The 26,688-nt window shown below is 45.3% G+C and overlaps 1 protein-coding gene across 3 annotated transcripts in view; it reads right to left on the reverse strand.

Annotated features, from left to right (window-relative positions):
- Positions 1 to 17,536: 17,536 nt before the first annotated feature.
- LOC119972396 (epithelial splicing regulatory protein 1-like) overlaps positions 17,537 to 26,688 on the reverse strand; it is a 133,833-nt gene continuing 124,681 nt past the window's right edge. For 2 of the 3 annotated variants that reach the window (XM_038809008.1, XM_038809007.1), the window contains exons 15-16: positions 21,169 to 21,295; positions 17,537 to 19,484 (exon numbers count right to left, since the gene is read on the reverse strand). In XM_038809008.1, coding sequence (XP_038664936.1) covers positions 21,206 to 21,295 — 90 coding nt within the window. In that variant the 3' untranslated portion in view covers positions 17,537 to 19,484; positions 21,169 to 21,205. The remainder of the gene's footprint in view (positions 19,485 to 21,168; positions 21,296 to 26,688) is intronic. The other variant, XM_038809009.1, reaches the window with a different exon arrangement.

The following is a 26,688-nucleotide window of genomic DNA, read 5'->3' on the forward strand; positions in this document are numbered from 1 at the left end:
GGAGGAAACTCACGCACACAGGGGGAGGACGTGCAGACTCCACACAGACAGTGACCCAGCTGGGAATCGAACCTGGGAGCCTGGAGCTGTGAAGCATTTATGCTAACCACCATGCTACCCTGCTGCCCATACGTCTATGCAGAAGAGCAGGAAGTTGAGTCTGCTGTTGCTTTCTCATTAGAGGTTCATATGGAGCCGGGCCATTCTAGATGGAAACAGTAGCTCAACAATGCTAAGCTGATATCGCAATTTTTCTTCAACAAATCTTTCACTGTCCTTACTCCTTCTTCAGCCTCCCCATTAGCTTCTGGGCAAGCCAGTCAGGGCAGCATGTTAGCATTGTGGATAGCACAATCGCTTCACAGCTCCAGGGTCCCAGGTTCGATTCCAGCTTGGGTCACTGTCTGTGCGGAGTCTGCACATCCTGCCCGTGTGTGCGTGGGTTTCCTCCGGGTGCTCCGGTTTCCTCCCACAGTCCAAAGATGTGCAGGTTAGGTAGATTGGCCATGATAAATTGCCCTTAGTGTCTAAAATTGCCCTTAGTGTTGGGTGGGGTTACTGGGTTATGGGGATAGGGTGGAGTTGTTGACCTTGGGTAGGGGGCTCTTTCCAAGAGCTGGTGCAGACTCGATGGGCTGAATAGCCTCCTTCTGCACTGTAAATTCTATGATCTATGTGGACAAACGTCTGTTAATTTCTTCAAACATTCATTGCCGGCGGCACGGTGGCACAGTGGTTAGCATTGCTGCCTACGGCACTGAGGACCCAGGTTCGAATCCCGGCCCTGGGTCACTGTCCGTGAGGAGTTTGCACATTCTCCCTGTGTCTGCGTGGGTTTCGCTCCCACAACCCAAAGATGTGCAGGGTAGGTGGATTGGCTACGCTAAATTGCCCCTTAATTGAAAAAATAATTGGGTACTCTAAATTTAAAAAAAAAAAAAACATTCATTGCCAAACTCTGAACATTTGTCATTACTAAGTCTGGAATGTGATAGGTGGCAAAAATGTATTTTAGTTATGTAGTGACCTTTCCAAGGTGGGACCATGCAGACCTTAATCCATCTGGAATAATGGTAAACGATTATGAGGAATGTTTTCCCCTTGGGTTCAAAAAGAGTCAATCCATGACGTTCTCGCGGTCTGGACGGAGATGCGAGCACCATCAGTGGTTTCCTTCGCTTCTAGTTTTCTTCAAAATTCATTTATGGGCATCGCTGGTTCGTACAGCATTTATCGCCCTTCCTTAGTTGCCCTTCAGAAGATTGTGGTGAATTGCCATTTTGAACCACTGCAATCCCTGAGGCGTAGGTGGCGACTAGGGGCTTTTCACAGTAACTTCATTGCAGTGTTAATGTAAGCCTACTTGTGACAATAAAACTTGTGACAGTTTTCCCAGGACTCATCATCTGCTTTTTGTGCACGTCGAGTTTAATTTAGCCACCGTGATGTTGCTGGCAGAAGGATTCTGGGTAATGAATTATAGGAATCCACGTCTGCAACAAAACGAATGCCTCTTGTTCAGGTGCAGGTCATCACCCTTGCGCATGCGCGGCCCGGAACCCAGCCACTCTCCGGCCGTTTCCGGTGCGATCCGCGGGAGTTTCACTCGGCGCCAGTGCTAGCCTCTCACCAGTACCGGAATCAGTCAGGGTTTTGTGCTGATTTTCCAGTCGTGGAAGTCCACACACGCCTCGTTGGCGTAAACACTTAGGGCTCGATTCTCCAATTTTGAGACTATGTCTGGAGGAAGTGTCCAGTTTTACGATGAAAAAATCGGCAAGTCCCCAGCACCGATGCTCCAACCAGTGAGGGGCTAGCAGCCGCGCCACGTAAAACACACGGCCTTCACAAAATAAACGGCCGAGAATTGCCGGATCCGTGACCTGGGTCACTGCCCGTGTGGAGTTTGCACATTCTCCCCGTGTCTGCGTGGGTCTCACCCCCACAACCCAAAAGGATGTGCAGGGTAGGTGGATTGGCCACGCTAAATTTCCCCTTAATTGGAAAAGAAAGAATCGGGTACTCTAAATTGATTTTAAAAAAGAACAATGGGCCAATCTATGGCCTTCTTTGCCAATATTTGAATGATCCAAATCCCATGGATGTTGCCTTAGCTGAAATGAGCTAATTGACAATGGAACACCGATGAAACTTGTAAATTTCTGTTCTGAGCAGCAGTTTGTAAATTTACTCACTGGTGTTTGCTAACTGATCTCAGCCAAGATTTCAGACAATACCATTGCAGTGCACAGCCTTAAATGGAGTGAAAGGCAAACCTGCACCATAACATTGTATATTTTACTTGCTGCCAGTATATATCACCTGTACAACAATACAAAACAGAAACCTCTAATCTAGACAAAAAGCAAACACGACCTATTCCTTTCAACACTGACTTAACTTAGAAAGGATCCTTGTTGATTTGCCGTGAAGACTTCACAAAAGTCTGTTCAAACAAATGCTTCTGGCTGAAGTAACACTACATTTACTGCCAATAAGTACTGCTGTTTTAATATTTTATGTAATTCATATGATCTCTCATTACTGTAGCCTTCTGGCTATGTAGATCACATTTAGTAGCTACACAAAGGCTTTATCAAAATTATTTTTTTAACGAAAAAAGGACACTATCACTATTTCACTATATGAAGGCCTTTTCATTGAGAACAATGGACCGGATGCATATACCTGTTTTCAGGTTTTCAGAAGAGGGAAAAATATATACATAGAGCCAGTGCTTGCAGGGAGTTGTTTTATTATGTTTTGGGACAATATTTGTCATGTTGGCGCTGTGCGTCAAGGCAAATTGTGAAATGCCAGAGATCCCTCTTGATGGAGGATGGCATTGTGATTTAGGGATGGACTTTTAAACTGAACACAAATAGAACAATGACCCAGTTTTACCGTTCACTGGGGAAGGGAATTCTACAGATTAACGATCGTCTGAGAGAGGAAATTTCTCCTCACCTCCATCTTAAACGGGAGACCCCTTATTCTGAAACTGTGCCCCATTTTTCACAAGGGGAAACATCTCAGCATCTACCCTGTTAAACCCCCTCAAAATTCTGTACATTTCAATAAGATGACCGATTATTATTTTAAATTCCAATGAATATAAGCCCAACCTGTTCAGGTTTTCCTCAAAAAGCAACCCTTTCATCCCAAGAATCAACCCAGTGATTCTTCTCTGAGCTGATTTCAATGCAAGAATGTCCCTCCTTATGCAAGGAGACCAAAACTGTACATAGTACTCTAGGTGTTGTCTCACCAATGCCCTGTCAACAATTGTTCATATTTCCTGTAATATACTGGTGTTCTTACTTCCAGGATCATTTGTGAAATCCAATGCAATTTATTCATCACATAAACCTCTTCCAGAATTAGGCTCCCTCAGCCTTTATATTTTACAAACAGCAAAGGTCCCAGCACTGATTCCTGCAGAACACCACTAGTCAGCCCTCCATTCAGAAAAGGACCCTCCCACTGCTATCCTCTGTTTTCTATGACCGAGCCAGTTTTGTATCCATCTTGCCAGCCCACCTCTGATGCCGTGTAACTTCACCTTTTGTACCAGTCTGCCATGAGGCACCTTGTCAAAGGCCTTACTGAAATCCATGGAGACAACATCCACTACCCTACCTTCATCAATCATCTTCGGCACTTTCTCTAAAAACTCAATCAAGTTAGTGAAACACGACCTCCCCTTCACAAAGCCATGTTGCCGCAGTTGAGGCAGCATTTTAAACTGGGGGCTGGGTCAGGGGAGATGCCGATCAGGGGGAATCACAGGTTTGAGCCAGGGAGGATGGATGGGAGGTTTCAGAGATGGGAGAAGAGGGAGGATCAGGGTATTAAACAACCTGTTCCTGGGGGGACATTTTGGGGGAGAAATATGGAGTGGGGCAAGGGAAAGGGTTTAGGTACCTGCAGCTCCGAGAATTTGCTAGGAAGGAGGTTCCTAGCTTCCTGATAGCACTGACCCCTTCATCGTTGGAAGAGGTATTTGTCATGTTCTGAAGACTGGCCTATGTGAATGATGAACTACAGAACATCTAGTTTAAATGATTTATTATGAAACAACTGCGTGATAAAGATAACCAGGATAAATGAACTATTATAGAGCTATTGCAAAATATGAATATCCTCCGACACAATGAGAATTGGTTGCAATCAAACATTGGTGGTGGTGGGGGTAGTGGGGGAGGGGGGGGAGTTACTGTTGCATTGTTGCACTGTTTACTGATTGACTGTTAACTTTTACCTGGAATGTATGAGTAGATGTATTGGTCTGTATATTGAGGGGGTGTTGTTTCTGGGGGATTGTTATTGTGCCCCTCCCCAACAGTATCCAAAAGGGTATACTTGTTAGAGAGGGGGACAGCCACAGGGGATTCCTGCACTGACTGCCTGCCCCTTCTAGTGGCCACCTATCTATCTTCCTGCACCTTGCTGTTTGTAGTACATATAAATGACTTGGAGGAAAATGTAACTGATCTGCTTAGTAAGTTTGCGGACGACACAAAGGTTGGTGGAATTGCGGATAGTGCTGAGAACCGTCAGGATACAGCAGGATATAGATCAGTTGGAGACTTGGGCAGAGAGATTGCAGATGGAGTTTAATCTGGACAAATGTGAGGTAATGCATTTTGGAAGGTCCAATACAGGTGGGAAATATACAATAAATGGCAGAACGCTTAAGAGTATTGATAGGCAGAGGGATCTGAGTGTACAGGTCCACAGGAATGCAGGTGGAGAAGGTAGTCAAGAAGGCATACAGAAAGGGCGGCACGTTGTGCAGCGGTTAGCACTGGGGCTATGGCGTTGTGAACCCAGGTTCGAATCCCGGCCCTGGGTCACTGTCCGTGTGGAGTTTGCACATTCTCCCCTTGCCTGCGTGGGTTTCACCCCCACAACCCAAAGATGGGCAGGTTAGGTGGATTGGCCATGCTAAATTGCCCCTTAATTGGAAAAAATAATAATAAATAAATAAATTGTTTAAAAAGAAGGCATACAGCAATACATTAATTGGCCGGGGCATTAAGTATAAAAATTGGCAAGTCATGCTGCAGCTGTATAAAACCTTAGTTTGGCTATACCTGGAATATAGTGTTCAATTCTAGTTGCCACACTACCAGAAGGATGTGGAGGCTTTAGAGAGAGTACAGAAGAGGTTTACCAGGATGAAGTCTGGTATAGAGGGCATTAGCTATGAGGAGAGGTTGGATAAACTTAGTTTGTTCTCACTGGAACGACGGAGGTTGAGGGATGACCTGATAGAGGTCTACAAAATTATGAGGGACACGGACAGAGTGGATAAATATAGTGTACCCAATTATTTTTTTTCCAATTAAGGGCCAAGGTAGTACCAAGGGTAGGTGGCCAATCCACCTACCCTGCACATCTTTGGGTTGTGGGGGTGAAACCCATGCAGACACGGGGAGAATGTGCAAACTCCACATGGACAGTGACCTAGGGCCAGGATTCGAACCCGGGTCCTCAGTGCCGTAGTCCCAGTGCTAACCACTGTGCCGCCGTATTGCCCTATCGTGAACATTCCTTCTCAATCTACCCTGTCTAATCTGTTAGAATTTTATAAGTTTACGGGCAGCATGGTGGCGCAGTGGTTAGCAATGCTGTCTGAACACACTCCCACTCTCCCTCGCGGGGAGAGCCCAGACGATCAAAATGAACGTACTGCCCAGGTTCCTCTTCCTGTTTAGATCCATTCCGATCTACATCCCCAAGGCCTTTTTCAAAGTGCTGGATAAACTTATCATGGCGTTCGTATGGGGGGGGGTAAAAATGCTAGGATCCCAAAGAAGGTCCTACAAAAAACAAAATCCGGGGTGGGGGGGGGGGGGGGGGGGGGGGGGGGGGGCTAGCCCTCCGGAATCTACAATTCTACCACTGGGCGGCAACAGCCGAGCGAGTAAGGGGATGGATCCAGGAGCCAGAAGCTGAGTGGGTGCGTGCGGAGGAGGCCTCCTGCATGGGGACCTCCCTCCGGGCCCTCGCCACGGCAGCACTCCCATCCCCACCCAAAAAACACTCCAGCAGCCCAGTGGTGACAGCCACCCTCCAATCCTGGAACCAACTGCGGCAGCAATTTGGCCTGACCAAAATGTCGAACAAGGCTCCCATCTGCAACAACCATAGGTTCACACCAGCACTGACTGACGCCACCTTCAAAAGGTGGAGGCAGGACGGGGGGACACTGACAGTCAGGGACCTATACACGGACGACAGGATCGCAACACTGGACGAACTGACAGAGAAATTTCGGCTAGCCGGGGGGAATGAGCTACGGTACCTGCAGCTCAAAAACCTCTTACGAAAGGAGACAAGGACGTACCCACAACCGCCACGACAGACACTACTGGAAGACCTACTGGACGCAAGTATCCTAGAGAAGGGGAACTGTAGCGACATGTATGACCGACTGGTAGAAAGGGACGACACCGTACTGGACGCAACAAGAATGAAATGGGAGGACGACCTGGGGATTGAGATAGGGTGGGGACTCTGGAGCGAAGCACTGCATAGGGTCAACTCCACCTCCACGTGCGCAAGGCTCAGCCTGACGCAACTAAAAGTGGTACATAGAGCCCACTTAACAAGAAACCGTATGAGTAGGTTCTTCCCGGAGGTGGAGGACAGATGTGAACGGTGCCAAAGAGGCCCGGCCAACCACGCCCACATGTTCTGGTCTTGCCCCAGACTTGTGGAGTACTGGACAGCCTTCTTCGAGGCTATTTCCAAAGTGGTGGGGGTGAGGGTGGAGCCATGCCCGATAGTGGCGGTCTTCGGGGTTTCAGACCAGCCAGATCTATTCCTGGGGAGGAGGGCGGACGCCCTTGCCTTTGCCTCCCTGATCACCCGCCGTAGAATCCTGTTTGGCTGGCGGTCAGCAGCACCGCCCAGACCTGCAGACTGGCTGTCCGATCTCTCGGAATCTCTCCAAATGGAGAAAATCAAATTCGCCATCCGAGGGTCAGACGACGGCTTCCACAGAACGTGGGAGCCATTCATGCAATTGTTCCGGGACCTGTTTGTGGCCAACGTACAAGAGGAAGAATAGTCGGGTGGCCAAAAATCAGGGGAAAATGGACGGGAATCGGGGGAAGGTAGCCGGGGGGGGGGGGGGGGGGGGGGGGCTACGGGTTCGTTATGGGGGTTTGATGGCTAGCTAAGGCCCAAAACCAACTGTAAATAAATGCCTATAAAACATGTGCCTCGGCCATATTGGGGAATGTAAAATATGTATGCCGGCTAAAGGGTGGTGGCCACAGTTGTTATTATGAAGATGCTTACCTGTAAATATACATGTTAATTTTTGCGTATTTTTTCTTTTCTTTTTTTTTCTTTTTCTCTCTCTAATAATTTGTAATTTGTTGGATATAAAATATGAAAACTCAATAAAAAACATTTATTAAAAAAAAAAGCAATGCTGTCTGACAGTGCCAAGGACCCGGATTCGATCCCAGCCATAGGTCATTGTCTGTGCGGAGTGTCACATGTCTGCATGGGTCTCACCACCACACCCAAAGATGGGGGGGTACGTGGATTGGCAATGTTAAATTGCTCCTTTTTTGGAAAAAAATAAACAATGTTATATGTCTCTATGAGATCCCCTCTCACTCTTGTAAACTCCAATTAGTATAATCCTAACTGTCGTAGTCTCTCTCATATGGCAGTTCTGCCAACCCAGGAATGCGCCTGGTAAACTTTTGCTGCACTCCGTCCATAGCAAGAACATCTTTCCCTAGATAAAGACAACAAAACTGCACCCCAGGTGTGGCCTCACCAATGCCCTACACAATTGCAGTAAAACATCTCTATTCCTGTACTCAAATCCTCTCACCATGAAGGCCAACATACCAGTTACCTCCTTTACTGCTGCTGTACCTGCGCGCTTACTTTCAACGACTGATGCACGAGTACGCCAAGGTCTAGGTAAGTATCCACCTCCTTCGATTTACACGCATTCAAATAATAATCTGCCTTCCTATTTTTGCCATCAATGTGGATAACCCCACATTTATCCACATTATACTGTATCAGCTATGCTTATGTCCACACACTCAGCCTGTCTAAATCCCGCTGAAGCACCTCCGCATCCTCCTCACAGCTCACCCTCCCACCCAACTTTGTATCATCTGCAAATTTGAAGAAACTACACTTAGTTCCCTCGTTCAATGTGGACAGTTGTGGTCCTACCACAGATCCCTGCGGTACTGCACTTGTCACTGCCTGCCAATTGGAAAATACATTTATTTCAACATTTTGCTTTGTGTCCTCTAACCAGCTTTCTATCCATCTTAAGACACTACCTGCAATCCCATACGCTTTAACTTTACAAAGTAATCTGTTACGTGAGACCTTGTCGAAAGGCTTTGTAGCCAATGGGCTGGCCACTTACAACAAGAAACATGGGCATACTCAGGTATCCAAGACGATTCCAGACATTTTGGCGCCACTCCCCTGAGTAAGGAAGCATGAACAACAAGGTCAATGACCACTTAGGACACGCCCAGCCATCAAGGCACCTGCCCCATATTGGCTCAGATCGAAGGCAGTGATCAGGAACTGCCCAATTAATTGGGTCCAAACCTAAGGACCGCCCGAAAGAGGGCGAAACCCCGCCAAGGATAAAGGGAGTCACTGCCATGTGTTCGATCTCTTTTGGACCTGGCGCTCCGGCAATGTCCATCTCCAACTGCAACACCACCAGAAGCAAGTTCAAGTTCAACGCTCCCAGACGGATGAGTCTAGCTGAACCGCAGTTACTTCTCCAGGCCGAGCAGATCCAGATTCGAACAACGGCCACTGTTTCTCTGACCTAAGCCGGATGCCTGAAGTTAAGTACAGGTTGTCATAGTGTTAGGTGTAATTTAACGCGTAGTGTTTATGTTGCATATAAAAGTTAATCTTGTGTGTAAATAAAGTATTATTGAACTTGAACTAACTAACTGGTTGTTGGGTCTTTGATCGATGTCCGGTTGAACCTTGTGGTGGTATCAGTTGATACCTGGCGACTCTGAAAGCAATATAATTTCAATATCTAGACAAAAGAAGGGCAACCTTATTGACTGCCATATTTATAGCGAGTAAATATAGCAACAGCTTCTGAAAGTCTAAACAAACCACATCCACCAGTTCTCCCTGATCAACTCTACTCGTTACATTATCAAAGAATTAGAGTAGATTTGTTAAGCATGATTTTCCTTTCATAAATCCATGCTGCCTTTCTCTGATTACATCACTACTTTCCAAATGCTGTACTATGAAATCCTTGATAATCGACTCCAGCAACTTCCCTACAACCGACGTTAGGCTCACTGGTCTATAGTTCCCTGTTTTCAGTCTATTTCCCTTTTTGAATACCAGGGTTATGTTACCTACCCTTCAATCTGTGGGAACCATTCCAGAGTCCAAAGAATTTTGGAAAATGACCACCAATGGATCTACTATTTCTGTGGCCACTTCCGTAAGTACTCTGGGATGAACATTATCACGCCCTAGAGATTCAATCTCATTAATTTCCCCAAATCCATTTCTTTACGAATACTAATTTCTTTCAGCTCCTCACTAAAACTTGTGTTACTCAGAACTTCCGGCACATTATTCATGTTTTCCTTTGTGAAGTCAGAGACAAAGTATGATTTACTTCCTCAGCCATTTTTGTGGCCCGTTATGAATCCCCCGTTTCTGACTGTAAGGGGCCTACATTCTTTTTTCTCCATCTTTTTCTCCTTTCACTGCCATAGAAGCTTTTAGAGTCAGTATTTAATTAATCCCTTGATCCGCCTTTGTTGAATTTTAAACTTTCCCCAATCCTCAGGTCTATTGCTTTTTCTTGCTAATTTGTATGCCTCTTCTTTGAAACTAATATTATCTCTCATATCTCTTGTAAGCCATGGTCTTGAGTGGTGTTGCCCAAGGCATGGCTCAGTTGGTGATGACCATGGCTGAGGGAATCATATCCCTGGACATCATGTCCCAGTCACTGAGGGACATATCCCAGACACAGTTGAACATTGCTGAGGCTCTACAGAGCATGTCTCAGTCACTGAGGAGCATCGCTGAGAGCGTCAACATCATGGTGCAGCCAGGACTGGCAGAGCCAGAAGATGGAGGGGGTTCTGCAGCTCACTCCAGTTACCGCTCCATCCCTGGAGACCCACAGGGCTCTACGGGCACCATCAAGGAGGAGGAAGTACCGGAGGCCAACAAGGGGCCTGCCACCAAGGAGGCAACAGTGGTCTCCTGTTCTTCTGAATCCCCCTCCTTTCACCGCTGCATCTCAAGGACAGCACAGGATGGCACAGTGATGCCAGTGGCACCGGTAAGTTGGCCGGGGCTCCACATTTCACGCCCTCTGGAGGATGTCCGCCAAGGCTGTCAAAGGCCACAAGGTGTAAAAAACACCTCCGATGTGCATCCTAGGGACACACCACCACAGTGATTCAAGACCACTCCCGATGCAGACCCTGTTAAGGGGATGGGTGTGAGCGGCTGCCAGCAGAAAGTCAGGAGTCAGACTTTGGTATAAACTGAGGAGCATCAGAGCTAATCATACAGTGCATTATCATCACTCTCCTGCCTTGTATATTGACCCGCTAACAGTGCCGACACAGGCCCATCACCCTGTGGTGATGCTGCACAGACCTTGGAACATTGGAACAGGATAGTTGGGTAAGGGCTTGGGTGAGAAGGAGGGGAATGCAGGGGAAGGAAGGATTGGGGGGGGGGGGGTGTTGAGCTAACGGTCGAAGCCTCATCCTATGGGAATCAGGGGTGAGGATGTGGGCTTCCCTGGCCCTTTGGATATGCCGGACCCTCACCTGTACACCTTGGGCCATCATTGGCATATCTCTTCCCCCCCCCCGCCTCCATTCTCCAGGGTCACTTCTTGGCCTTATGGGCGGCGGCCCCCTGCACATGGGGTGCCGCCTCTAGCCTGCGCTGACACTGCTGCCACCTTCTTCGTTGTCTGCCTTCCTCAGCTGACAGCAGCATTGAGAGGTCAGCCTTTGCATAACCGACAGTACCAGTGATAATATTATATCTGTAAGGAACTGGAAGAGAGAGACCAACAATCATTTCGGGCTTCCACCTCAGTACCCTCAAATTCCCCAAGCCTCCCCCACTCTTGTGTCCTGCCTTCTGAGTACAATCCACCGTGCCAGTTGTATGGAAAACCTCACTCTGTGCACTCACCCCCGACCACAGCAGAAGCCCCTAGACCACAAGCTCCTACTGGAAACATTTGAGAGACCGTGTTCAGATGCCCTCCCCTGATCTACACACTTACCCCATGATCGTGAGGATATCCCCAATGCTGAAGCCCAGCTCGAGTGTTTGATTGTTGGCTGCTGCCTGCATGGCACTAATGCTTGTAGAGGTGAGGCAAACTGTTCAAGCTTCAAAGTTTCATTGAAATCTGATACAACAGGCAGCATGGTGGCACAAGTGGTTAGCACAGTTTCCTCACGGTGCAGATGTCCCAGGTTCGATTCCGGCTCTGGGTCACTGTCCCTGTGGAGTTTGCACATTCTCCCCGTGTTTGTGTGGGTTTCGCCCCCACAACCCAAAGATGTGCAGAGTAGGTGGATTGGCCACGCTAAATTGCCCCTTAATTGGAAAAAATTAATTGGATACTCTAAAAAAAATTTTAAATGTGATGCAACAATCATCATCTGAGACATGGCACATGCACCCACAAGAATCCATGAGAATATTTTGTTTATTAAACGATGAACAGTAACAAAGATTTGAAAATATAAATCAACGTTTCATTCCACATATCACACTAACCATCAAACAAGGAAATGTCACCATTCTATATTGTAATCAATAGAAAGCTCTCTCAGCTCATTTTCACAACAAAAACCAAAGACACAGTATCATCTCTCACAGGTTCCTCATCAGAAATGGAGAATAAAGCCAGCACGGTGACACAGTGGCTATCACTGCTGCCTCACAGCCACTGAGGACCCGGGTCTGATCCTGGCCGCGGGTCACTGTCCGTATGGAGTTTGCACATTCTCCTTGGGTCTCACCCCCACAACCCAAAGATGTGCAGGGTAGGTGGATTGGTGACGCTAAATTGCACTTTAATTGGGAAAAAGAGAATTGGGTACTTCAAATTTATAAAATAGAAAAATAAAGACACTGAGGATAAGCCTGAGAATGTGTTATCATGTCCAGAACTTTGTCATAGAATTGATCTGTGGATCAATGTGTTACTTGTTCCACGTATCAGTGCCAATCTCCATCCAGGAGCTGCAGCTGTTGTCCCTCCCACATCTCACCGGAACCAAATCCTGGCATCCACATATTCCACTGGCGCTCAAGGTGCAGTTGAACAGCCTGCACTTACAGCATGTTTAACCCATTGCGATGTGCCAGTTACATGCAGCACTCACCACACCAGCAACAGACACATCAGCAATCTGCAAAGGCATTTCTTCAATGGCATCAGCAGGTAGCCCATTTGGCTCAATCTCACACAACAGGTCCCACAGCGTCTTCTTACTTCAAACCATTTTACCTTCTGGACTCATACATTGACTCGAGCCCAATGCTCCAGGTTCTGGGTATATCTAAGAAACAATTGTCTGTCTTTCAGGCTACAGAAAAAGGAAACAGCAGCAGCAGCCTCCAGGCATTTGCAACCACAAGCAGCAAACACAACTTGCAGCTACGAAGTGCTCTCACACGTAACAAGTCCAATTCCTCATCAGCAATAGCCTTCAGCTGTGAAGCTAGAGGTTGCTCACAGTCAAAGGGAGTTAAAGTGACCTTTAGTATCGAACCAAGAGCAGGGCTTTGTGTTGGAAGAGTTTGGTAGCACAGACAGGCAGCAGCTGCAGTTGCCCCTGTTATCCACGATATTTAAAGATGGCTTGAAGGCCTCACAGACAAAAAGCCCCTTATCCCCCCACCCCAGGATAACCCCTGACATGAGAACATAAGAACTAGGAGCAGGAGTAGGCCATCTGGCCCCTCGAGCCTGCTCCGCCATTCAGTTAGATCATGGCTGATCTTATGTGGACTCAGCTCCACTTTCCGGCCCGAACACCATAACCCTTAATCCCTTTATTCTTCAAAAAACTATCTATATTTACCTTAAAAACATGTAATGAAGGAGCCTCAACTGCTTCACTGGGCAAGGAATTCCATAGATTCACAACCCTTTGGGTGAAGAAGTTCCTCCTAAACTCAGTCCTAAATCTACTTCCCCTTATTTTGAGGCTATGTCCCTTAGTTTTGCTTTCACCCGCCAGTGGAAACAACCTACCCGCATCTATCCTATCTATTCCCTTCATAATTTTAATTGTTTCTATAAGATCCCCCCCTCATCCTTCTAAATTCCAACGAGTACAGACCCAGTCTACTCAACCTCTCCTCATAATCCAACCCCTTCAACTCTGGGATTAACCTAGTGAATCTCCTCTGCACACCCTCCAGTGCCAGTATGTCCTTTCTCAAGTAAGGAGACCAAAACTGAACACAATACTCCAGGTGTGGCCTCACTAACACCTTATACAATTGCAACATAACCTCCCTAGTCTTAAACTCCATCCCTCTAGCAATGAAGGACAAAATTCCATTTGCCTTCTTAATCACCTGTTGCACCTGTAAACCAACTTTATGTGACTCGTGCACTAGCACACCCAGGTCTCTCTGCACAGCGACATGCTTTAATATTTTGTTTAAATAATAATCCCGTTTGCAGTTATTCCTACCAAAATGGATAACCTCACATTTGTCAACATTGTATTCCATCTGCCAGACCCTAGCCCACTCACTTAACCTATCCAAATCCCTCTGCAGACTTCCAGTATCCTCTGCACTTTTCGCTTTACCACTCATCTTAGTGTCATCTGCAAACTTGGGCACATTGCCCTTGGTCCCCAACTCCAAATCATCTATATAAATTGTGAACAATTGTGGGCCCAACACGGATCCCTGAGGGACACCACTAGCTACTAGCTAACCAGAGAAACACCCATTAATCCCCACTCTTTGCTTTCTATTAATTAACCAATCCTCTATCCATGCTCCTACTTTACCCTTAATGCCATGCATCTTTATCTTATGCAGCAACCTTTTGTGTGGCACCTTGTCAAAGGCTTTCTGGAAATCCAGATATACCACATCCATTGGCTCCCCGTTATCTACTGCACTGGTAATGTCCTCAAAAAATTCCACTAAATTAGTTTTTTTTTTTATAAATGTTTTTATTCAGTTTTCATATTTTATATTGAACAAATTACAAATTGTTAGGAGAGAAAAAAAAAAACAAACACGCAAAAATTAACATACATATTTACAGGTAAGCATCTTCGTAGTAGTAACTGCGCCCCCCCCCCCCCCCTCAACATGTTTATTTAGTTTGGTTTTGGGTCTTAGCTAGCCATCGAACCCCCGTAACGAACCTGTAGCCCCCCCCCCCCCTCCCGCTACCTTCCCCCGACTATTCTTCCTCTGGTACATTGGCCACAAATAGGTCCCGGAACAGTTGCATGAATGGCTCCCACGTTCTGTGGAAGCCGTCGTCCGACCCTCGGATGGCAAATTTGATTTTCTCCATTTGGAGAGATTCCGAGAGGTCGGACAGCCAGTCCGCAGCTCTGGGCGGTGCTGCTGACCGCCAGCCAAACAGGATTCTACGGCGGGCGATCAGGGAGGCAAAGGCAAGGGCGTCCGCCCTCCTCCCCAGGAATAGATCTGGCTGTTCTGAAACCCCGAAGACCGCCACTATCGGGCATGGCTCCACCCTCACTCCCACCACTTTGGACATAACCTCGAAGAAGGCTGTCCAGTACTCCACGAGTCTGGGGCAAGACCAGAACATGTGGGCGTGGTTGGCCGGGCCTCTTTGGCACCGTTCACATCTGTCCTCCACCTCCGGGAAGAACCTACTCATACGGGTTCTTGTTAAGTGGGCTCTATGTACCACTTTTAGTTGCGTCAGGCTGAGCCTTGCGCACGTGGAGGTGGAGTTGACCCTATGCAGTGCTTCGCTCCAGAGTCCCCACCCTATCTCCATCCCCAGGTCGTCCTCCCATTTCCTTCTTGTTGCGTCCAGTACGGTGTCGTCCCTATCTACCAGTCGGTCATACATGTCACTACAGTTCCCTTTCTCTAGGATACTTGCGTCCAGTAGGTCTTCCAGTAGTGTCTGTCGTGGCGGTTGTGGGTACGTCCTTGTCTCCTTTCGTAGGAAGTTTTTGAGCTGCAGGTACCGTAGCTCGTTCCCCCCAGCTAGCTGAAATTTCTCTGTCAGTTCGTCCAGTGTTGCGATCCTGTCGTCCGTGTATAGGTCCCTGACTGTCAGTGTCCCCCCGTCCTGCCTCCACCTTTTGAAGGTGGCGTCAGTCAGTGCTGGTGTGAACCTATGGTTGTTACAGATGGGAGCCCTGTTCGACATTTTGGTCAGGCCAAGTTGCTGCCGCAGTTGGTTCCAGGATTGGAGGGTGGCTGTCACCACTGGGCTGCTGGAGTGTTTTTTGGGTGGGGATGGGAGTGCTGCCGTGGCGAGGGCCCGGAGGGAGGTTCCCATGCAGGAGGCCTCCTCCGCACGCACCCACTCAGCTTCTGGCTCCTGGATCCATCCCCTTACTCACTCGGCTGTTGCTGCCCAGTGGTAGAATTGTAGATTCGGGAGGGCTAACCCTCCCCTGGTTTTTGTTTTTTGTAAGACCTTCTTTGGGATCCTAGCATTTTTACCCCCCCCATACGAACGCCATGATGAGTTTGTCCAGCGCTTTGAAAAAGGCCTTGGGGATGTAGATCGGAATGGATCTAAACAGGAAGAGGAACCTGGGCAGTACGTTCATTTTGATCGTCTGAACTCTCCCCGCGAGGGAGAGCGGGAGTGTATTCCATCTTTGCAGGTCCTTTTTAACTTCCTCCGTCAGGCTGGTGAGGTTCCATTTGTGGATCCCTTTCCAGTCATGGGCTATTTGGATCCCCAGGTAGCGGAATTTATGTCGGGCTTGTTTGAACGGCAGCCCCTTTAGTGCTGCCCCCCCCCCCCCCCCCCCCCCCCCCCCCCCCCCCCCCCCCCCCTGCGGGTGCACTGGGAAGATCTCACTTTTGCTCATGTTGAGTTTGTAGCCCGAGAAGGCTCCAAACTCTTTCAGGAGCGCGATGATTCCGTCCATGCTGCTTTGTGGGTCCGAGATATAGAGGAGCAGATCATCCGCATAGAGTGAGACTCTGTGCTCTCTACTTCCCCTTCGGATCCCCCTCCAATTTTTTGCTGCCCTGAGCGCGATTGCTAGCGGTTCAATTGCTAGTGCGAACAGCAGCGGGGACAGTGGGCATCCTTGTCTGGTGCCCCTGTGCAGCTGGAAGTATTGGGAGTTGGTATTGTTGGTCTGTACACTCGCCATGGGAGCGTTGTACAGGAGCTTTACCCAAGCGGTGAACCCTGTTCCAAGCCCGAACCGCTCCAGTACCTCTATGAGGTATTTCCACTCGACTCTGCCGAAGGCCTTTTCTGCGTCCAGGGAGACGATCACCTCTTGTGTCCACTAAATTAGTTAGGCATGACCTGCCCTTTATGAACCCATGCTGCGTCTGCCCAATGGGACAATTTCTATCCAGATGCCTCACTATTTCTTCCTTGATGATAGATTCCAGCATCTTCCCTACTACCTACTACCGAAGTTAAGCTCACTGGCCTATAATTTCCAATCCCCCTGAGGAGGGGGATTTCAGTGCCCGTGAGCTGCATGCCCGAAAATGGAAATGGCCACTCACCTCCTCAGTTCCCCTCAGAGCCATTGCGCCAGCTTCATGCTTTAAAAAGTAGTAATATGTGGCGCCCAAGTGATTTCTCGCTGGGGAGCCGGTTAATTTTTGGGAGGCCGTTGCATTCAACTTCAATCTCGCTAATGAGATGGAAATGAGAGTTAATGATATGCTCGCCATATTTGGGTGTGATCTGAAATCATCGGGAGCAGGCCAGTTAGATAGCAAACTGATTGGTGCCCAGCACAAATCCTGCCAGTTAACCGGCACTCCCAGATCCTTGCTGGCACAATGCTGTGGTTAAATCGTACCCTTAGAAAGGATATGGAGGGAGGGGGGATAGGTTAAGAGAATAAAACTAAGAAGATAGCTCTATCAGAGAGCTGGTAGGAGATCAATGGGTTGACTGGTCTCAACCGTGTAAAATTCTATGATTCCTTAAGTCGCTGTTAGTGACTTAATGAAACTTAAATATACATGGTTGCAGATAATGACTGATTTTAATTCAGCTTAAGTTATCAATAACTTTTCCTATCAATAACAGTTCCATGATGTTATTTCCAAAATAAATTATTGAAAAAGTAATAATTATAGAAACTAAATAGAAATATAGTTTTTCGGGGCAGTAAAACTTCTTCTAATTTCCATCCTCAGTACCTGAAAAGAACCAATGTTATCACACTCCCATGAGATGATTAAAGTCCAGTAACTTCAGATCAAACTAAATTTAAACCTACATTGATAAAAATTAGCCAGGAACAACTGAAAATAGACTTACAGTATTTTATTTAACACTGAATTTAATGTACAAATGTATGGACAAATATATAATTGCCTGCATATACATTATTTCTTTTTTAAAAAATCATTCCTTTGACATTTTATAGATTCAAATATTAGGACATCAGTTGCACATAATGTAACTCTCAGAATTGTCCTCAAGTATTGCACTCCTTGAGCTAACTCTTGCCACGTGAAACAATATATTCTGCATTTTAGTGCTCACAAACATGGATCTCTAATATTTTATATCAAAGTTATCTACTACAATCAAACAGGTACAAGTTAATTTGCAAATTTTTTTATAGATGTTATATTCAATAGCTAAAGTCTCATGATCTATAATCTAAACATGCATATTCATTTTGAGTCTTTTGCAGATTTATCAGTTGAACTAGTTATATTTTATCACTTTCTATCTTTGCTGTCTTTGACCTGGTTGCTTGTCTGTACTGACGTGTTCAGATTTGCGAGCAACTAGAAATAATATTCCAGCCGGATAAATGTGGATGTTAATGTATAAAATTTTGGCCACTATTGTCTAAAATATAAAAAGGCATACTGGAACTTTTTTTAGTCAGTACTTGATTTTGATTATTTTAGGAGGCATACAGTTTGAATAACGCTTACCATGCTTGTAAACAATTTATACATATATAAAATTTATATTTGTGATTTTCTATTAAAAGACACATGTGAAACCTAGAAAAGAAAGCAATAGTCTTCAGACTAAATATTTTAAATGTTAAATAGCAGAATAAATAAACTTCCAACTGCAGAAAACTGCAGAAAGGATTGGCATGGAATAGTGCTGTGTCATAGCAACAACTGGCATATGAGGTCTTGGATTAAAGCAATGATAAAGTGTCTGATAATGTCATCCAGTAGAATAATGTTCAAGAAAGCATCCTGTACATGTATTGTTTCAAAGAGTCTTGTGCAAGTATAACACAACAATAATTTCAATAAATGGGCCTTTATAAAATGTGTGACATGGAAGAGTCCTGTACAGGCGCAAAAGGTGACCTACAAGTGTTAAAACATTTATGAGAGAAGTGCTCTGTACACATTCATTATATTAACGTTTGGCATATGCGAGTGCTGTTCAGATGGGTTACCGCAACAAGTAATACAGAAGATTCCTATAAATGTATATTACAACAATTGCTGGCCTGGAAGTTCCCTGTACAGATCTGTTACACTAAATAAACAGCTCTTTACAAGTTATAGAAATGATTGGCATTGTCAATCCCTGTACAAGTGTGTAATGACTGGAGTGAAGGAGAACTGTTAAAAAACATACATGGTACAATGAGTGACATGAAGACAGCCCTGTAGAGTGTGTGTTACAGTAATCATTAGTGAGGAAGTGCTCCGTAAGTGCATTATTGTAATGTTAGTCATGGAAGACGCCTGCGTTGACAACAATGAGTGGCATGGATTAATGTTATAGACGTCATCTCTTACAATGAAAATTGACATGGTAAACCCTGTGCATAAGTGTTACAATAGTATCACAGTTGTAACGTTCGTATAAAAGTCAGAATAATATAAATTGTGCTAATTAAACCAGATTACTATTTGGAGATGATGTATATATTCTTTCAATGTCCAACTTCACGTTTTATCCAAGATAGGGTGAAAATGGCATCACTCGCATTCTGTTAGTAGAATAGTTTATCTCAAGAAACATCTTTATTCTGAATTTTTGCTATGGATATTACTTCTGGATGAACAAACTTGTTACCTATGTTTCTGTACTGAGTAACACATCATATTTACAACAAGTAAAGATCCACATAGCGAGTGCCAATGTTCTGGTGGTTCTTCTCTATCACAGCTTGCTTGGCAGAATCCAATGATGGGAATATCACAAAAGCATCGCCACTCGATTGTCCATAGAAGTTGGACATAAGCAGCACAGACTCGGGGGGAATCTGCATCAAGTAAATGAAAACAGTCAGGTAATAATAGATAACTGGGGTTATATCCCACAGCAACATGCTCCATTCCGTAGATAAAAACCCAGCACCAGACAGGCTTCTTTTATTCAGTTACTCGCAATTTCCATCACCTTGAGGTCTATTTTGCTACTGTCCATATGCGTGCTGCTAATTTAAGAGCACATCCGTAAACCCTACTCTGTTTCAAAGTGTTGCTGCACCTCAATTTCAATATGGATAAGTATCTGCAAGATATACAGTGAATCAACAACATTGAATAGTATTCCAGGGTGAAACTCAAGGCATAGTCAGATGCTGTGAGAGACAGACTACAAACAGTTTTCACAGTCACATCCCCAAGGCTGAGCGACAGCTTCAATCTTGCTGGCAATAATGGGAGCCTCTGTTAAGGTTGCTTGAAACCATTCATAAAGAGAGAAATTCAGGATGACTTACAAGGAGGGGAGGGGAACAAATTGTCCAGTATAATTTGGTGCTCGGTACTGTGCCATGGATGAGGCAAAGAATTCCTAAAATGGGGAATTGTGTACTGACCTGAGTTTTGTGATGCAAGCCAACATCCCCTTCAATAGTCACCATGAATAAGCCAAACAATTTTTTCAAGTATCTATGATTGAACTATAAAGTAACATTTAGAACTTCTTGCATGAGGACATGCAAGAAAAGATATACACAGATGAAACATCTGCAACAAAAGAACAGGGATACTCTTTATTAAATGAGTATCAAGTGATGAGGGCAGGGCAGGGAAGTAAACAAATGGCGAGCATTTCTGTGCTATACATCAGTGCTATGCAAGTTATTATACTTATTTTCATCATTGGAAGCTATTTTTAACATAATGAATACATTTGCATGTCATGTTACTGGTCTAAGAGATACTGCTATGACACGCTCTTGAGTGGAAAGCAAGATATGTCAGTTGTGCAGAAAGAGAAGGCAAAAGGAGGCCAAGCTGCCTGTACAACCTTGGAGCTGGCAGAGGTCTTGAAGCAACCATTTGTCTACCCTTTCAATCCAGATATTTGCATAGATAGAAAGAACTTCTGTTATATAACCTATGGATGTCCAAATCATTATAACTTATGTAGTGCAGTCACTGTAGTAATATTAGGGGACTGCAACAGCCAATTTCCACTCAGCAAAGTCCTACTATCAGCAATGAGATAAGGACTAGAAATCTGTTTTCGTGTTGATTGAGGAATAAGTGTTAGAACCCAGGTAAATTCCCCAGTTCTTCTTTAAGTAGTGTCACAGGATACATTAATTTTATTTTAGAAAGGATTCTAACTTTTTTTCCCCACTACCTATAAAATTGACCAGACCCATTGCATGCAAGATTTTACTCACAGGCAGTTTTATTCCTTTGCATTTTACTTCATCGTGGTTGATATTAATTTTGGAACATCTAAAGGACCTACCAAAAGCAAACTGTATACATTTTGAAACAGATACTTAAACACATGTCTTAAGGCAGAGCAACACAAGGGAATTTAACAAACCTTAAACCCACACAAAACAATGAATGAAGCGGACACCTGATCCACAATGCTTTGCACACATGTACACCATCAGTTTTCCCAACACCACATGATTTGTGAAAGCACCTTTAATACAGGTCAAGTGACCCAGTTAGGTGGACATAGCACTTCCTTACCTGCCTCCTCTTACAAGAGGTATAGCTCATGAGCCATTTAAATACAGACCCATTCTTTGGGATGTGTGAATACTGTCCTGGCTTGGTCATGCGCATGTATAAGTCCTTGGCATTCCTCAGCTGGATACTGATGCAAGGTTGAACATATATAAAAAATCTATTAAACTCACACCATCTCTGTCTCATCAAATAAAAAAACACACATGCTGCAGTAGTTCGATGTTGGCTTTTACCGGATTTCTTTCAAACATTTGCCTTCAAATTGCACATTAATTCTTAAATCCCAAGCAGTGACTGGAGTGGAGATGCAACATTAGGTGGGATGCAGTTCAAAATGGTTATTGGAATGAGAGATCTATCTGGTTTGATTTTCAAAGCATATTCCATAACTTGTGTTCTGCTGCTGTCGAGCACTTTGTCCAGAAGGTAAACATTGTAAAGTTGCATAGCGAGATTAAATTCAGTCAAATAATAACCAAGCCGTTGGATTTACAGCTGTTGTACATTCTAGTTTTTTTTTAAAGCACAGATATCACGGTATCCCTGAATATTGAGGGACATTACTTTGAGGCAATTCAAGATGCGTCACCCTCCAAAAAGAAAGCACAAGTTTCTGTGCTCGATTATAAAAATGCATTCTTCAGATTTGGGCATCATGCAGCCAACATTTATTGCCCATCCCTAATCACCTCAAAGTGTCAGTAAAAGGGCAGCACAGTGGTTAGCACTGCTGCCTCACAGCACCGAGGACTCGGGTTTGATCCCGGCTCTGGGTCACTGTCCGTCTGGAGTTTGCACATTCTCCCTGTGCCTGCGTAGGTCTCACCTCCAAACCCAAAGGTGTGCAGGGTGCAAGAATTGGGTACATTAAATTTATTTTAAAAAAATAAAAAAGTGTTGGTGAGCTATCATCTTGAATTATTTGACCACTTCTGGCTTGCTATAGGCCACTTCAGAGAACAGTTAAGAATCAATTACATTGATGTGGGAATGGAGACACAAATAGGGCAGACTGGGCAAGAATAGTAGATTTCGTTCAATACTGGATTGATCATCCAGCAACTTTATGGTCACTTTTACTGATTGAAACCTGGAGGAGTTCGGAGTGAGTCAAGTATTTTCAGAAATACTTGCCTTTTTTTGGAGGAGGCCTCCAGATCACTGGTTAAACCGTGTAGACTGAAAGCAGCCAGTCCAGCAGCAGTTTTCAGTGCAGCCCAAATTTGGAAAGGAGTCATTAAACTAACCGTAGGCGTCCCTACTTGCACATGCAAAGGATCTAAAAGTTGTTTCAGCAGGCGTCACGGTGGTGCAGTGGTTAGCACTGCTGTCTCACGGCACCAAAGGCCACAGGTTCGATCCCAGCCCCGGGTCACTGTCCATGTGGAGTTTGCACACTCTCCCCGTGTCTGAGTGGGTCTCACTCCCACAACCCAAAGATGTGCACGGCTGTGCTAAATTGGTAAATGCTAAATTGCCTCTTAATTGGAAAAAAGAGAATTGGGTACTCAAAACAAACAGTTGTTTCAGGCACATATCCAGGATATCTTATCTAGAAATTTGCATCCGAGACAGGCATGAAAAAGTCTCATCTGATTTCAGTTTACTACTATGGGGAAAGTGGAAGAGTCGGCAGTTAATTACAATAGTGGTGGAGGCTGTTTACCATTGCCTTGAAATTTCTATCTACAGCAATCAGAGGTGGAGTAGCACAAGGGCAAGTGCTCACATCAGTATTGACCATTTGCATCCAAAGATCCCATCTTGACTAGAATACCGCAGCACTGCCAGGAGACGACCAAAGGGAACAGGCCACATAAGTAAGGAATAGATCATAACTTCCGGTCATTGGGGGCAGCACGGTGGTGCAGTGGCTAGCACTGCTGCCTCATGGCGCCGGGAACCCAGTTCGATCCCAGGCCCGAATCACTGTCCATGTGGAGTTTGTACATTCTCCCCATGGGTCTCGTCCCCACAACCCAAAGATGTGCAGGTTAGGGGGATTGGCCACGCTAAATTGCTTGTTAAACCACCAGTCATTGACCATCATCTGAATGTACAACAAAAAATAATTATTTTTCAACACCTAAGCAGCAGGTTGTTCTTTATTTGAACACAGTCTGAATAACAAATGCATTTGTCATAAAACTTATTTTTTAGAAAAGTGCACCTCTCAACTGAGTACATTCCTATGCTTGATAACAGTATAAATCAGTAAGTCAGGAAGCACAGATTAGAGGTTGGTAGTAGAGTTCCATAGGAAGGGTTATTGTCATGGTAACAAGCTTGTTTAGTTAAGCTAAGCGTCATCCGTCGAAAATATCACCAGCTGCCACGGAAATAAACTATTCAATGGCAGTATCATGTTGAATTGATTTGCATTTATATTGATCTTGAAAATTGATGGGCAAAAAAAAAAAGGAAAATAATGCATCTATGGCATAGACACTTAGAATTTCTAGCGTACAGAACAGTTTGATGCAATGTAATAACTTTGGCTCACCAGCTAGTTATGAACAATTAAAGTTTATTTACAACATAGAGTCATGCAACTTTGGAATCAGCATCCGGAATCGATTCAAGGCAAAAGCCTGCGCTTGCTAGGGTGAACCCCCACCCTGGTCCCCGATTGGTTTTGTTTTTTCCAGGCCATGTGACACAATTGGCTGATTGCCCTTAAAAGGTGCCAGACACTACATCCCTTCCCCTCCAAGTCCTTTTATACAATGGTAACAGTTAAAATTAATGGGGACTTTAACCTATTCAAACAGTCCATCATAGATTTAGTCTCTCTGGTGGTTTCCGCTTTCTGGCAGAGTGGAGAAACTCCATTGACTTGGCAGCTTCTGCGTTGGTACATTCTGCAAAAACTGTTGTGCCTGGTATCTCTTCAGGTACTGGCAACTTGGCCTCATCCGTTTCTGTGGTGACGGCAGGCTCTCCGGTCACAGGTTGACTCTACTTCACTACCAGACTTAGTCTGATCTTAAAACGCTGGCCCATCAATAATTCTGCTGGCGACTGCCCTGTAATTGAATGCAGTGTTGTCCGGTGTCCTAGAGGAAAGAGAGACATTCTGGTTTCCAGACTCTCACTGGACTGCTTTTGAAAAAGATCTGCCTCGAAGGTCTGCTTGTTTAGCCAGATATTCTTTACCATTTGTGGAGTTAAAATTCTGAAATCCGGCACACTTGAAGACATTATCCGACACGATTACTTCAGGTATCCCATGGGATGCAAAACACAGATATAGTGGCATGCACCATTGTAGGCTTCATTTTGAATCCTTCCATCCACTGTGCATGGGCATTTATCAGGAACATAAACATTGTTCCCAAAAATAGCCCCACATAATCATGTGGATGTGCACCCATGGCCAACCAGGCTATTCTTCTGTTGCAGCTGGCACTGATCACAGTGCTTAACTAACCTCAATGTTGGCATCTATGCCAGACCACCAAACATAAGCCCTGGCAAGCATCTTCATTTTTGACACATCCAGAGGGGCGAGCATCTTCATTTTTGACACACCCAGAGGGGCACTATGTAATTCCGCCAAGAGTAACTCCCTTCCTGGTCCAGGGATGCCTACTCTTACTCCCCAAAGCATGATGTCTTCTTCACAACTTAATTAGCCTTTCCAAATAAAATATAGCTTCATCTTTTCAAATGGTCATTGGTCCATCCTATTAATATGGTTGCGTGGTCCCTTTAAGGGTGATACATTGTGGGCCACATTATGGGCCCTGAGCCTATAGGGATGGAGCACACGAATGCTAGCCCATCAGGTGTTTAGGGCGTGGATCTGGCTGATGAGACCTGCTCAGAGTTAGCTTAGGAGTCATGGAAACGAGACCCGTGTAGCAGTTGTGCTGTCCTGTGTATATAGTTTAGTAACACATGTATGGGAGCCAACAATGTTGACAAATGCGGCAGAAAACGCCCAGAATAATTTACCACTCCCAAGACGGACTTAAGCTCAGATGAATTTCTGGGGGCCATTGCCTCCTTTATTTCTCTAACCTAGCACTCCATGGGGTGCAACTCATGTGCATCTCTCCGATAGCTCAGGAAGCCACTTCATTGGCCTGAAAAGTACATTTGTTCTTCTGGAGGCAAACTCAAGCCTCTTGAAATCTTCTTAGCACCTCTTGGGGTGGCACAGTAGCGCAGTGGTTAGCATATTTGCTTCACAGCACCAGGCACCCAGGTTAGATTCCCGGCTCGGGTCACTGTCTGTGCGGAGTCTGACGATCTCCCCATGTCTGTGCTGTTTCCTCTGGTTGCTTTGGCTTCCTCCCACAAACCCAAAAGACGTGCTTATTAGAATTGGACATTCTGAATTCTCCCTCTGTGAACCCGAACAGGCACCGGAGTGTGGTGACTAGGGGCTTTTCACAGTAACTTCATTATGGTGTTAATGTAAGCCTACATGTGACACTAATAAAGATTATTATTATTCCAAGTTGGCTAGGTGCTCGGCTTCCATCAACCCCACTATCAATACTTTGTCCAGGTATACTACTACACGATTACATGAGGCAAAACTTGAAATAAACTTTCCATCATTCTCTGGAATATAGCACAAGCTGACGACATGCTGAATAACAGGCACATATGCTGAATAACAGGCACATTGGGCAGCACAGTAGCATGGTGGTTAGCATAAATGCTTCACAGCTCCAGGGTCCCAGGTTCAGTTCCCGGGTTCAGTCTGCACGTCCTCCCCGTGTGTGCGTGGGTTTCCTCCGGGTGCTCCGGTTTCCTCCCACAGTCCAAAGATGTGCGGGTTAGGTAGATTGGCCATGCTAAATTGCCCGTAGTGTCTTAAAAAGTAAGTTTAAAGGGAGGTGGGGTTGTTGGGTTACGGGTACAGGGTGGATACGTGGGTTTGAGTAGGGTGATCATTGCTCGGCACAACATCGAGGGCTGAAGGGCCTGTTCTGTTCTGTACTGTTCTATGTTCTATGTTCTATGCTGAAACAAAACCTTGTGCCTATTAATTGCAACACAACTTTGGGAGGCATCATCCAACTCAAGCTGCTGATAAACATGGCTCATGTCTAATTTTGAGTAAGATTGGCCTATTCTGCAAACAAGACTGGCTGGATGATTCCCAATTCTGTCTCCACCTGAAAAGCATGGGGTAGCCTCTGGGTTTAGGTTGAACTTCATCTGCAGGTTCTTTTTCCCTAACTCATCGCAAAATACATCTTCACACTTCTTTATTAATTCTAGCAGGCCTCCTCCTTGTATTTGAAAAAAGTCTGTCATATTTCATTTCTTTGAGCCAGCTGCAGCCCAGGAAACTTGGTCCTCAGCCTGATTCAGCTACAGGAGTTGGCAGAGCTGGGCAGATTGTTGCTGATATCTCACTGGTACCGTGGTTGTACTCATGATCTTGATGACTTTTACCGTATAGGTCACCAGCTTTGCTGATGCATTTCTTAAACCCAAAGGCTGAATGTCTTCTCATCAGTACCTATATGTATGTTCCCCTATTACAGTAGTGTGGCTACT

Source organism: Scyliorhinus canicula, chromosome 10 (assembly GCF_902713615.1).
Source record: "Scyliorhinus canicula chromosome 10, sScyCan1.1, whole genome shotgun sequence".
In the NCBI taxonomy this organism is placed as follows: Eukaryota; Metazoa; Chordata; class Chondrichthyes; order Carcharhiniformes; family Scyliorhinidae; genus Scyliorhinus; species Scyliorhinus canicula.